Below are 14,911 nucleotides of genomic sequence, written 5' to 3'. Positions count from 1 at the left end.
GGGCTGTTTGTTGGGCTCACTATATTTTGAAGTCTTGAAAATATTAAGGACAACACTGCAACTTTGTTTCCCAAAAAAGCTCCAAGAAAGGACTAATGAATCAGTTTACCATTAATTGCATTACAATATAAATCAATGTTTGGAAGTACTCTGAACCCAGTGGAATTTGGAATTCCACAGACGTTACTTTAAAATCAGACCGTAGCAAAGTGGGTTAAGGAATAGGAACCAGTCCGTTGTGAAGATCATCATGCTAATTACCAAAATTTCTGCTACTGAGTGGCCAGCGGCTTTAAAACGTATCTCATTTACTTTGAGCCTTATGCTCTTTGAGATGGGTATTATCAAAATATTAATGGGAAGAAACTTACGGTCCAGAGAAGGGTCTTGAATCAGTAAGTGGCAGAAACTGGATTTGAACCAGGTCAGCTTGACTGACACCTTTATTATTACACTGTCTTTGACTAGAAAGCCCTCCAGACATGATAACTGGTTACCAAGAAGAAACTTCCTGTTTTCTCTTAGCCTCAACTTACAGATTTAGTTACCTTTCAACAGGTACCAACACAGTAACAATGTTCTGCACAAACAGAACTACCTTAATATATCAAATACACAGTGCACATTTAATATTACTGAATTTCATTTTTAAGATTGTTTTAAGGACGTTTTTAGAATTTGCTGAACATGCCTACAGATAAACGAAGATGACATGGTAAACTGTTGGAGAAGTCAACACCTTCCTACCATAGTTACTAGGACCTTTCTAAACCTAAAAACCTCCATTAGTTTTGTCATTCATTTATTCAGCATTCTAAGATGTGTAAACAGCTGGATTCTCTTTTATAATCTTATTTGCTTCTTTCATTGAGGTGTATCCATAACCTGGAACCTTAAATATTTTTTTCTGCCTTCTGTTTAATGTCCATTTGCATATTACATGGGCCTTCTATAGGAATACTAAAATTCTATGAAAACGATACTGTAATATTTTTATTCCTATTTTTTAAAGTATAGAAACACTTTTTCATACTTTGTTTTTACTTCTTTATTATAAACTAACCTTCTGCTTGAGAACAAGAAGTGAATTCCATTCCATTTAAATTTATTTTCATTTCCCATAATACGTTTCCAAATTTACTTTCTAAGTTCTGTGTATTTATTCATCCACTTACTTTTGAGTGATGTCTTATGTAAGGCAAAGGACAAAATAGATTAAAGTCATTCAAAATACAAGAGAACAACTGGTTACCAGTTTATAGTAGGAATTTTCTACCCAACTGCATTCTCTAGGGGTATTATTCAGATCTTTTAATTTTAAAACATTAATCTTTAAAATTAACTTGCCCCACAATGGCTAGGAAAAAACCCCAAAAAACCTAGAACCTTTAATTCGAAGTCCAGGTTACCCAAGGTACCACTTAATTTTTCAATTCTCTATTGAAACTTATATTTTTAGAAATTTTAGCCCTAAAAATGTACTTTGATTTTTTAATAAATATTAGCCTTTTTAGACAGTATTTAAGATTTTAGATTAGTCAGTATAATCACATTCATTAGAACTGTTTTATTTCTGGGGCACTTGGGTGGCTCAGCAGGTTAAGCGTCCGACTCTTGGTTTCAGGTCATGATCTCAGGTTGTGAGATGGAGCTGCCCCCCCCCCCCCCGCCANCCCCCCCCCCCCCGCTGCCATTGGGCTCTATGCTGGGCATGGAGCCTGTTTAAGATTCTCTCTCTCTCCCTGTGATCCTGCTGCTTATGTGGAAGCGTGTGTGTGCTCTCTCTCCCTCTCAAAGAAAAAAACCCACCAAAACCTGTTCTTATTCCTAGTCCCATATTTACAATGCAGATATGTATTTCTTCATATTTCAGAAGGATTTACTCTATTTCTTCTCTCCTTATTTTTATGTATATAAAAATCCTTGATGGGGGCGCCTGGGTGGCACAGCGGTTAAAGCGTCTGCCTTCGGCTCAGGGCGTGATCCCGGCGTTATGGGATCGAGCCCCACATCAGGCTCCTCTGCTATGAGCCTGCTTCTTCCTCTCCCACTCCCCCTGCTTGTGTTCCCTCTCTCACTGGCTGTCTCTATCTCTGTCGAATAAATAAATAAAATCTTTAAAAAATAAAAAAAAATAAAAAAAAATAAAAATCCTTGATGATTGTGGTTCTGTAATTTAAAAAAAATCTATGTAATAAATATTACATATCCACTAAAAATGGCATGAAAAGTTTCCCCTAATTATAAAGAAAGAAAACACCTCATAGTATTTGTACCTGTAAGGAAATAACACAATCATTGACAAAGGTCTTATCAAAACACCCTATTCCATTTTAAGGGGGTCAAGTCCCATTCCCACTCCCCAAGTCTTTAAAACCTTCTAAAGCATTCCAGTTACAGAATAAGACAAAAGCTTTGTGGACCAAAAGTTAAGATCTGTGTCGATTATTATCAGAAACACAAAGCCAGTGTAAAAGGGAGCGCTGTAACCCCTAGTCATTAGGATGGTATGATCATTCACTAAAAAAGATAAAAGTGATTTTACAATAAAGAGTGATTTAAGGGGCCAACATGTGCAGCACTGCAGGACAATCAGCAATGTGAATGGCCTAGAGAGCTTTCATTCTAAAACTGGCCTGGCTCCTTTCGCAAAAAGAGTCCTAGCAAATAGCTCATTCTTTGCACTTTGTGTTCCACAAACACTAACTATATTTTCTACTTACATTTACAATAGAGGCAAATAGATTCTCAGCATTTCTGAAACACCTGAAGAACCATGGAGAAAGGTCAAGGTCAATACAAGACAGCATTTTTAAAAGGGAGTTTAAGTTCAAATAAGTTAGATCCTCAAAAAAAGCCTCAATGCAAAGTCTGAGGGCTGTTTCCCATAGCCATGTAATATCTGATGAACTTGAGATTTCCACATATACTTATCATTAGAGTAAACCACGTTATTTGTGAGAATCTGTGGCTCTTTCTGCTTGTTTTCTTGGGGAAAGGATGATGCTAACATTTCTGGCTACTTTTCTTGCTTTAAATTTCCTCAGGATTTCTTTCAGTAGCATTGTGTTTTTCAGTTTCTTATGTGAATGCTTAGATTTAAATAACCTACTTTTTGGGGTGCCTGGCTGGCTCAGTCAGCGAAGCACCTGCCTTAGGCTCAGGTCATGATCTCAGAGTCCTGGGATCAAGCCCCACATTGGGCTCCCTGCTCAGCTGGGAGCCTGCTTCTCCCTCTCCACCCTGCTCATATTCTCTCACCATCTGTCTCTGTATCTCTCTCTCTCTCTCAAATAAATAAAATCTTTAAAAATAACTAACCTACTTTTCTTCAAGCAAAGACTAGAAATTTAACAAATTCTTCTCATTCATCTTCATTAGTTTTTTTTTTCCAGAACTTTTAAATTATGCGCTGTACTACCCTAGGGAGGTTATAGAACCATCCAAAAATGCAGGAACATCATAAAGAAAAGCACAGAAAAATGATCTGACAGATTCTAGAACTTATTAAACAATCACGCACTGGGCATTTACTATTTTTATTTTTTTTACACTGTATTTGGGTTATGAGTCACTTTTGGTGGTGTAACTTTTGTGGAAGCCTATTTCAAATTTCATCGAGGGGGCTAGCTGGATTGAGCGGTTTGTCAGGCCCCAAGCATGTAGTCATTGAGAAAAAGAAGAGTCCAATAACCCTGCATCATAGCAGTTCTATACTGACTGGCACCGGCATAGACCCCAGCCCAGTGACGTCAAATGGCTGCCTTAGAACTCTGCAAGTCAAGAGTAAGCAGTTATAAACAGATTTAACAGATAAACATTCGATCGGACTCATGATCTCATCTGGCAGCCTTGCATATTTCCCATCCAAAAGTCCCAGCTGGGATCACACTAATTGGGGCTCTTCAACCACATTGAGCAATAGGCGAAGAGAAATTTAGGGAGAAAATTTTAAAACTGATAAGAAACATATTGACATAGTGCCTGGTGAGGGGGAGCTGAAACAGGCCATCTGGATGCTTGTGTTGGTGAAAACTTTTGTTTGGTGGAAATAATTCACCTAACTCACAAGCTGTGCAAATATTAAGATCAAAAGTCCTAACTTGCACAACCTGTCAGGAAAACCTGTGATACAGGAAACAGAGACTGCTATCCAGACTTCTGTCAAACCAAAGCCAGAATGTCTTTGTGCGGTCACTGCCGATCTTGACTGCCCTGCTGTCCCTCTGTACTCAGAGAGTTTGTACCAGTACTTTACGGCCACATCTTTTCACTAAGAAAGTATACTCGGGGTAGAGGTTCACATCTAGAACATTTGCAAGTGATTTCGCTTGGTGATTTCCTTTTAACACCTTTGGAAGTGGATAATACCCCTACCTGTGATGAGAAACCTGGTATAGAACTAAGAAATTAATTATACCATACTGGTTAGTAATTTGGTATTTGGGAGAGCTCAGGCCATTCAACAAAACTGAAATTATGCACAAGGCTGGAATCATTGTGATATAAATAACCATAGTGTTTACTTTAATGCCAGGAATTTATGGGGACGGAAAAGCCAAAGTTTCCCTGATTAGATCAGCTATTTTTAACACGTGAGCTATGAAGAACCTTTTCAACATGCTTCCTTACAAACTGAAAATTTTTCTAAAAATTCTTTATCATACATGCTACTGAACTGATAAATTTCCTCAATCATAAAGAATTTAATAGACATGTCCTCAATTTCTCTTCATTTTCCACTTCTTAAGGCTTCTTTGCATTCAAAGTCTGCAGGACGGCCACATTTTCCTCTTCAAAACCAAACTGCCTTTCAATCTCTATTCCAAAGTCTTTTTAGACCTTGAGGATATACCTTTCCTTCATGTCTTGCATGTTGCACATAAAATATAAAGCCTAAGTCTTACCTTATTAAATGAATCACCCAATGGTTGGCTTTTCCCCCACCCTTACTTCATTATTAGGTAAACTAAACAATTTAATGGTAACACAGTTCTTTTAATTAGAATTGCCATCAAAAAAATGTTAATCCCCGTTAAAAGAAACATTTTAAGTCATTTGAGAGTCCAAAAGAACCCAAATCTATTGCAATCCGTCAAAAAGTATCAAGAACCCAATGATCACTTCATACCTACTAGGATGATCAAAATTTAAAAAAACAAAACAAGTATTGGTGAGGATATGGAGAATTTGGAACCCTATATACATTACTGGTGGGAATGTAAAAGGGTGCAGCTGCTATGGAAAGGTCTGGAAGTTCCTCAAAAAGCTAAAGATAAAATTACCGCATGACTCAGCAATCCCACTCCTAGGTATATACCTAAAGTAACTGAAAACAGGGACTTTTTCATTCACAAGAGCGAAAAGGTGGAAATAACCCTAGTGCCCATCAACAGATGAATGGATAAACAAAAGGTGGGAGATCCATATAATGGAATTATCAGACAAAAAAAGGAATGATGTTCTGATACATGCTACAACATGGACGAATCTTGAAAACATTCCACTAAGGAAAGAAGTCAGACACAAAATGACAAATATTTCAGTATCCAGAATAGGTGAATCAACAGATTGAAAATAGATTAGAGGTTACCAGAGGCTAAAATAAAGGAGAAATTGGAAGTACTGATTAATGGTTACTGAGTTTGTTTGGGATGATGAAAAACTTTTGGAAATACGGTGGTGAAGGTTGCACAACAACATGGTGAATGTAATTCATGCCAATGAATTGTGCACTTAATCATTAAAATGGCAATTTAAAAAATATATCATTTAAAAATAATATACCAAAAACCACTGAATTGCACACTTTAAATGGGTTATATGCCACGTGAGTTGTAACTCAAACTTTTAAAAAGAATCCAACAGACTAGGGGTTGCAATAATTGGAGATCATTTACATCAAATAGTGTAATATGAGAGTAAAGCAAATTACTGTGCTCACCCAATGTTTAGTTGTGAAGGCAACTTACAGTGATGTACATTGTTTGATTACATCAGACTTCTCTAATTCTGATATAATAATTTACAATAGAGTCTATGATAAAACCTAGCCCAATAACAACTATTTAAAATTAGGGGAAGAGGGATCACAAACAAAATGGCACATGTACTCCAGAGCCCACACACAACCTTTCAAAGTACAGCTGACACTTGAACAACATGGGTTTGAACTATTGGGCCAACTTACTTGCAGATTTGTTTTTATAAATACAGTATAGTACTGTAAATGTATTTTTTCTTGCGATTGTAATATTTGTTCTCTCTAGCTTAATTGTAAAAATACAATATACTATATCTATCTATCTATATATCACATAAAATATGTGTTGACTATGTTATCAATAAAAGCTTCTGGTCAATAGTAGGCTATTAAGTTTTGGGGGAATCAAAAAGTTTGTGTGTGTGTGTTTGTGTGTGTTTTGCTGTTTTGTTTTTACTCACGAAGTGGTTAGCACCCTTGATCCTTGTGACGTTAAAGGGTCAACTGTACTTTAGACGCATGATTCCCAAACACCAGTGTAGGACAACACCTGCTATGGAAACTTACACAAGCAAGGACAACGACAAGCCTGTTGATCTGAAGTATTAACTACAAATCGCTTTTATTAAAACAAGATTTTATCTAGCCAACAGTGGCAATATTGGGGTCTTCACAGTTAATAGGAAGCCAGGGATGGCTTATTCTCACTTCTGCTCAGGGTCTTTACCCTTATACCTACTCAATTTCCTGTGTTTCTTTTCAAAATTTCCACAAATTTATACTAAACCAGGCTAACTTTCAATATCACTCACCATATTTGATTTACATTCCAAAATTATAAGCAAATCCTAAAAATAATTGGATACTTTGGATTATTAACACCCCCTTCCATACGCGTGGAAAATAGAAAGCTGCCAGTATGGAAATTACAAATGTGTATGAAGGGTGAAGGGTAGGTCAGATATTTTGTTGTCAGGTTAAAGAATGGATGGAGTTTCTAATCCTGTGGATTAATGAGACCATAGATAACCTGAAGGGAAGTCTGGGTTTAGGTTATTTTTAGCTTAATTTGGGAGCTTTTGCTGTACAAACAAAATATATTGTATTTACTTTAGAAGATTTGAGTAATCTCCTGATAAAAGTTCAATGTTACCACTTAATTCAATCTGAGCATGTTTTTCCATAAAATTATCAAACTGATGCATAATCCAAAGATGGAAGAAAATAAGATTTAAAAAAATCAATTATTTGGGAAAAGGCTAATTATTAATACTAATAACTGAACCAGACAGTAACCAAGACCAAGAAATAACAAGAGGCAGGAAGAAGTGGTTCATGACACTGAACTATTCTATATGGAGGTACTTAATGGACTGAGGTTTTAGTTTCTCAAGAGTGGAATAAAACAAAACATTACAACATGGAACTTTTCCCCAAAGGAATGTGAGGAAAAGCTTTTAAAAAGAAGCCTGAACAAATGACATGAGAAGAGAAAATTTTGTAATGCCTGTGAGCATCATATGTTTTTAATTCACCAATTAGAAAGATGAGACCCTGAAGAGAACGTAATATGTTGGGTCATAGAGAGAAAATCTGTCAGCTTCAAGATTAAGTACATTATCCCGAACGGGCCCATTTTCTCTGTAGAGAAAAGAAATCCTGCTCCATTGTCACATATGCCAGACTACATCATGGCCATTCGTCCTGGACGATATGAATTAAATAGTCTGTCACTGCCACCAGGAAAAATGCAGCAACATTCCGTGGACCAAGCAAGCAGCAAGATGTTGGAAAAGGAGACAGGACTAAGATGCAAAAGGCTTACTTCTAGTTGTAGCTTTAAACCTATGCTTCCTGACTGAGCCATCCATCCTTTCAAGGTCTCCATTCCCAGAACAATAGGGTGGTTTCTAAAGTTACAAGGCCTTCTATATAAAAGTTAAAAATGTCAAGAAAAAAAATCAACCATGAGCTCAATAAATGCTCTGCACTCACGAGTCAGCCTCTGAGCAGAAGAAAGCTCAGGTTCAATAATTCACAAACATTAAGGGTTACCCTGAGATCCACAGAACAGAATTTGAACAGTTTCGCTTGGAGTTCTTCCCAAGTTATTAATACATGAGCAACAAGAGAACATTAATGAAAAGGGAGAAGATGCTGCTAAAGGAAGGCTCCCTGCCAGTGAAAAAGAAGGAAGAGCCGAACCTAAAACCAGATGTCAGGACACGAAGCACACTAATACGGGGCCAGTTGGCCTAGGGACGGACTTAAACATCTCTACCACTATGGTACAGTTGGGCTCAAAACCTGATTGCTAGTACGGATATAACCCTTGGGCACCAATAAAAAGTGAAATTGTTCGCTGTACCCCTGCTTACTGAGGCAAGGAAACACTGTTTATGACTTTGACCATTTAAGCAGTTTAAAAACAAACTTCTATAAAACAAAAACACAGGGGCGCCTGGGTGGCTCAGTCGGTTAAGCGTCTGCCTTCAGCTCAGGTCATGATCCTGGAATCCCAGGATCGACTCCTGCATAGGGCTCCCAGCTCAGCAGGGAGTGTGCTTCTCCCTCTGACCAGCCCCCCCTTCCCCACCTCATGCTCTCTTTAGCTCTCAAATAAATTTTAAAAAATCTTAAAAAAATAAAAAATAAAAGCACAAACTCTAGCCCATCAGGGAAAGTTGCCTTCGCCAGATAAAAGCCTAGTGTTCATCAGTCAAGGCAGGCCGCAAAGAGCCCATTCTGTAAACAAGCTTCAACTGCTGTTATTTCCTTTAGAAGAACAATGAAAAAGAGCATGGTGAAAACTTCACCTAACTCAACTCTGAAGGACCTGGAACAGTTCTGCAGCTAGAAACATGCAACCTGGTAAGAATGAAAGAAAACCACTATCTAAATAGAAGCCTAGTTTTATTGAGAAGCTTAAAATTTGGTTATACTGAGAAAATTCTGGCCCTACCTATGTAATGATAAAATCAAAACAATTTCTATATCAAAATAGTCAATCATACACTGTGCTTCAGTGTGCACCATTAGTACACAATAAATAATTGATTTATATCACATTTTGTTCTCTAGAAGACAAACAGGGTAAGGAAGCAGTTTTTCTGACCAGGAGGTTATTTACCCAAATCCAGGAAAATCCCGAGCTCTTCGGAGCTCCCGGATTCCAAAGTTGTTCATGAAAAACCAACACTAAGAAGCAAACCATTTCTTCTGAGAGTGTGTACATTTTTTTTTCAAAGGCTAAAAACCTTTCAAGATTGTGTCCCAATGACACCACTATGTTGAGTAAACGGACTCCTCTGGAGGCCCTTCCCCTTGGGCCTCCAAGTCTCCAGGCTACCAGGTCTCTCCTACAGCCCTCCTCAGCACGGTCTGCCTTAGCATCCAGGGGCTCAAAAGGGGCGGCTGGGAGGGGCACCTGTAGGTTCCATAGCAACATAAGGGCCTACACCACGACACTCAGATCGCAACCAGTCAAGTGGCCACTTGCCTTTTAAGAAGCACCCTAACCCTTTTTGGCTGCTTTCATCAACCCTTATTCATGGCCACTTAGGCCAAATGCCTGAAGCAGGAAGGAGCCAGGCTTTTCACTAGGACTCTTCACCTCAGGATCAGCCCTCTGCATCTGGAACGCAATTCTGCTTCCTTTCACCTTCTCACAGCTTGGTTCCCCTTAAATTGTTTTGGTTTTCAGCACACTAAAGGGGATAAACACTTTCTAAAATGAAGCTGGCAGGGGTGCCTGGGTGGCTCAGTTGTTAAGCGTCTGCCTTTGGCTCAGGGAGTGATCCCGGTGTTCTGGGATCGAGCCCCACATCAGGCTTCCCCGCGGAAGCCTGCTTCTTCCTCTCCCACTCCCCCTGCCTGTGTTTCCTCTCTTGCTGGCTGACTCTCTCTCTCTCTCAAATGAATAAATAAAATCTTTAAAAATAAAAAAATAAAATGAAGCTGGCAAAAGCTTCAAAACATATGGCAGACAAGATGCCTACAAACCAAATACAGGTATCTCCACTCAATTACAGCTGACAGCCATTTATTATTACACAATGCAGAATGTCTTTGGGGACAACAGTGAGAATAAAGACGACAACCTTAAAAAAAAAAAGAAAAGAAAAAGAAAAAGAAAAAACACAAACCTACACACCTAAAATGGAAGCCTCATGAGATGAGGAAAGCCAAGTTTTGATCTACTCTTGGGTGAGGCTTAACCTTTGAGAGTAAAACGATGGCCAAACTAAGCTGCACATTACCATGGGGAGTGACTGGGCTAAATGTGAATGAGACATTGTCAGGTATTTTGAGCATTACAGCAAAGGCTGGAGAAGAGCAAAGCATTATTCAGTAGTTTGTACCTCTGACCATGATTCAAGGAAAAATCTCTTTAGATGGCTAATTAAATTGATGAATCGCTCTCTATTAGAATGAGCAGTCATATTCCCTCCATGTGATTTCCGGTCCAAAGAGGTTCTATTGCCTCCCGCCACCTCGCAAGGAAACACCCATGATTACATCATTACTACTTACATTTAAAGCATTCTTTGCAGCTTCTGCTTCTGAGCGACTGTCAAAACTGACAAAACCTACGGGCTGAGGAAAGAAAAAAATATGAAGAAAAAACAAATCAGGAGGCATCTATTTTTCTGGGTCAAAGGTGATGTCAAACCGAAGAGCTAAGATAAAGGAATGACCACAGGCAATGGGTAGAAATAAGAAAGCCAGTTCAAAAGAATCATGACGCAGTGGCTTAGCCAAATTTCTAACATGAATCAAAGGGGATTGTGAGGGTGGTTCTTCAAGGGCACAGCTGGGGATTGAGAGAATCATTAAAAAAAAAAAATCTAGAAGGGGTTGGAAGGTGAGCAGCAGTGAACAAGAGAACAGAGGAAAACTTGGGTCAAGAGGCTCTACTTTCCTAAATCAAATTCACTGTACCTCAGTTTCTTCATCTTTTAAAATGGAAAGAGAACCGAATCACCTTTTGGTACACTGTAAGTGCAAGGAATACAATGACACAATGATAAAAGCCCTGTACTCTCACTTAATGATCAAAATTATAAAATGAACATTTCCATCTCAAATCCCAAGGGATAACTTTAAAAAGTCTTGTGTTTAACTAGGTGTGTAAACCAAATTGTTCCAACTAAACAGAGAGGGGTGATAATCCCTTGGGACTCAATCTTTTAATCCAGAAAGATGCTTGCAACATAGCTTATTCCTGATGAATCAGAGAATACCTTACTGAAAGATGAAAAGCGACTGAGAGGTGAGCATGCTGGGTATTCAGCATTTGTGGGGCAGTTGGGGTGGGGGGGGGGGAGAGTATATAGCCAAAAATTTCAAGAAGCCTGTAGAAACTATCAGGGTCATTGATTACCACCACTCTCCATTCTGCACCTTCTGTGCTCCACCCTAGACCTGGGACTCTGCCTGTGGTTATTAGAAGGTTGAAATACAGCATGATTCTTCACCAACAAATACACTAATTGGGAAAGTCTGCCTGTTTAATCTTACTTTTTTAAAAAAGGAAGAATTGGGAATTAAAGTGGGTTTGGATGATTTCTTTAGAATAATCAGACCAATCCCTATATAATCATGCTGAATGCATGATGTTTGCCGTTTGCCTTCCTCAGGGATAGTCTCAAGACATTCTAGCTGGAGACAATAGAACTGTGAATCATTTCCCTGTGCTAATTCCTAATCAATCTCATACTTAATTTTAAATCAACAACAAAAATTAAATCCTAATGAGAATTATAAAGGAGAATGCTGAGACCCAGTAACATTCTTGAAGAAAGTCAATTCAAATTTATTATGGAAGTGATCATTTATATGCAAGTTTGAAATTCTTACCTGCTTAGATGTGAGCTTTATAAGAGAGCCCTCGTAGCCCTGAAAATTAAGAACCAAATTTAGATGGAAAAAAATTACTAGGGGAAAAAAGCAATTGTAATAGCATCTTGCTCAAGTAAAAATAAGTCCGTTATGACTACCGACTAACTCTTCTTACCAATGCCTCAAGTTAACGGAGAAAGCAGATTTTACAGATGCATGCACGTATGTGCCAATGCTTCCATACTTAAGGCCTAAAACAAATCACACCTTGAAATTTATGCATGTGTATCTAGGTTTGTTTTCCTTATTTTTTTTTTCCCCATGAAATTGTACAATGGTTGGAAAATGGGTTCCTCTGTCAACAGGTCTTTCTCATTTTACAGAGCTAGAACAGTGAAGGGAGTAAATTTAATAAGATAGGACGGTAAGTATGTGAGGACTTGGTCACGTGTTTTGCTACAAAGTAACATTAAAACATTAAGAACGTCCTACGTAGAACTTATTACTCGAAATTTCAAAACTGTCAGGAAAAGTTACACAGGTAGTGATACTAAATTCTGCTATTTTGCTTACTTAGTGAAGCAGCTAGTTTTCATGTTGGTATTCAGATTGGGACATACAAAAATTCCCGGTTGGGCTCTTACTCCAGCCCATCCTCAGGGGGACAGAAACCCTCCCTTTTCACTCCCTCCCAGCACCCCTCCTGGCTCCTCAGGATAAGGATAACAAAGTGTGTTTATTTCTGAAAATAATCAATGGCTGGTGGCTACACTGATGGATGACACAAGGGGAAAAACACCGCTTGACATGATTGACCACTGCACAGATCACTGCCAAGACAGATTTGCAGACTAGGGTCAGCCTCCAGGGACTTTTAATTAAAAGAGGGTTGTCAGGAACGTACCAGGGTCCTGACTCTCGCGTTGGGGTTTCTGGGCAGGATGTTGGGATTGATTCATCCTCCTATCTTCCCAGCAGAGAACTATGTTACCAATTAGCTACTGTAAACATTTTACCTCAAAGACCTTGAGCTCTTCTGGCCAGAGAGGTCATGATTCACAGCCCTGCCTCTCCTTTTTCAAGGTGCTCTCTCTCTCTCTCTCTGAAAAACCTGGAGGTTTAAACACCCTGAAGGCCTCAGAGGCAAAGGACAAATGGATATTTCACTCAAGTACAACACCGCTGGTGGCAATATATTGTGCTCTCTAGCCACGAACAGAAAAGCAGCACCACAGACTAGCTCAGAACATGGATGGCAGAGTCAGACTGCTGGGGTTTGAATCCTAGCCCTGCCATTTATTATGTGTGAACTTCAGCAAAATTTATTCAGTTGCTCTAAGCCTCATTTCCCTCATTTGAAAAATGGAGACCAACACACTTTAAAGGGTATTGATAAAAATTAAGTGGAATAATTCATGAGGGGCTTCCTGGCTAAATCTCTCTATATACATACAAAAACATCACAGTATTTTGTCCATTAAAACGATCAACTCACTTAAAAAGTCCTTATCTTATATGAAAGGGACAAACAGTAAAAATGGCAACCCTGCAGAAGATACTCAGGAAATTCTATGACGCTGACACTCCCCCCCACCCCCAACATCTTCTTTCTTTCCCACTTCCTCTCAGCTGACCTCATGTCTAACCCTTCTGTTTCCCTCTGTACTGTCATCATTGTTACAGCAAGGGGACGGCTGTTAGAACACAGTCAGATCTATTATTACATGGTGCCTTCCTGGCACATAAGCTAGACTCTTAGCTTTGCTGGCTTTTAACTGGCTGCCCGTTCCACTTTCTTTCTTCCTTTCCTACCCAGCTGTTTTCAGCTGTCACATCTTACTCTCTCCCTCTCCTTGAAAGGCTGGATCCTGTCCCTCAAACTGTCTTGCCTCTGTGGCTCGGGTCCTGCTTCAACAGGATGGATCTTTAATCACTAATCGAGATGGTCTGCCACCTAATTGTAAGTGTGCCCCTGGCCAGGCACTGCTTCTACCATGTTCTCAGGGACCAGACACAAGCCCTGAATTTAGCATGACTTCCAGGTGTTCTCCTTCGGGGCCTAGGCCTCCAGCCCAAAATCCCCCCAGTCCCAGTTTTCTCTTATCCTCTACAGGTTAGCCTTCAAGGTTTCTCCTTGGCAGCATGGCTATTTCAGCTTTAGTCCAACTTCCTGTCAAGTAGTGGTGGTTAGGTTTTTAGTCTAGTTCACGGAAGTGTAATTAACTTACTATGTACCCAAAGAATAGTATTAACAATATTTCAACTAATAAGAAACCTTGCAGAAATATGCCTTATGTTATTTCACTGGAAATATAAATAACAGTAATTAACAGTATTTTTAGTGAACTGTACTCAGAAGAATACTCCCTACTGGCAAATGATAAACAGGGAGGACACTAAACCGTTCTAAACAGAACCAGACGCATGTCCCCATTATTAAGAAAAGAGACTTTTCTAGATTAGCTGTTGGGGAGGACAAAAGGGAATTTCAGTCTTTCCTGAGACCACATACTGGAACTGAGTTGTTAAGTCTCCTTTAGTAACTATCCTTTAAAAAAAAAAAAAAAAGAAAGAAAGAAAGAAAAAAGTCACTTTATAAGATGCTATAAGATGCCTTCTCAAACATATCATTTCTTCCTGCAAAAAGCCCCTGTGAGGCTTCTTTATGCACACACTTTTTATCTCCTTTTATAATTTCTGAAAAAGAAAAGGTACCTTAAATGGTCTGAAAAGCAGATAGAGCTCCCGAGGTTTGATATCCAGAGGGAGACCACTGACAAATAGGGTCCGGACCTGGAAAATAAATGAGAAGTGGTCATGAGACTGTACAATCTGGACAACAGCTCTCCCTTGTAATCTCAAAAATACATGTCTTTATGTATTTCACAAAGCCTACCTAATTCGTGTTCTTTCCGTAACCCGATGAACACTCTCATGTTAAGACACTACTAGACCAGCTCTTGGGTATTTCTATGGGATTACTCAGAGTGAATTACCTCTAGCTGATTTAAATTTACAAACTGATTTCTCCTTTCCCAATTAGCCAATACCTGGTTCTGACACTATGAAGGGAAGAGAAGGTCTACA

At 39.0% G+C, this 14,911-nt stretch overlaps 1 protein-coding gene across 7 annotated transcripts in view; it reads right to left on the bottom strand.

The window, feature by feature from the left end:
• RBPMS (RNA binding protein, mRNA processing factor) overlaps positions 1-14,911 on the bottom strand; it is a 172,921-nt gene that overhangs the window by 85,340 nt on the left and 72,670 nt on the right. For 6 of the 7 annotated variants that reach the window (XM_034647611.1, XM_034647605.1, XM_034647608.1 and 3 more), the window contains 3 exons: positions 14,540-14,617; positions 11,843-11,881; positions 10,517-10,579 (listed from right to left, as the gene is read on the bottom strand). The exons of the other annotated variant lie outside the window; for it this stretch is intronic. In XM_034647611.1, the coding sequence (XP_034503502.1) occupies positions 10,517-10,579; positions 11,843-11,881; positions 14,540-14,617 (180 nt within the window). The remainder of the gene's footprint in view (positions 1-10,516; positions 10,580-11,842; positions 11,882-14,539; positions 14,618-14,911) is intronic. 7 annotated transcript variants of the gene reach the window in all.

This window comes from Ailuropoda melanoleuca, chromosome 18, assembly GCF_002007445.2.
Source record: "Ailuropoda melanoleuca isolate Jingjing chromosome 18, ASM200744v2, whole genome shotgun sequence".
Taxonomy (NCBI): domain Eukaryota; kingdom Metazoa; phylum Chordata; class Mammalia; order Carnivora; family Ursidae; genus Ailuropoda; species Ailuropoda melanoleuca.
The sequence above is the reverse complement of the archived record's forward strand: the minus strand, read 5'-3'. Positions and strand labels throughout refer to the sequence as shown.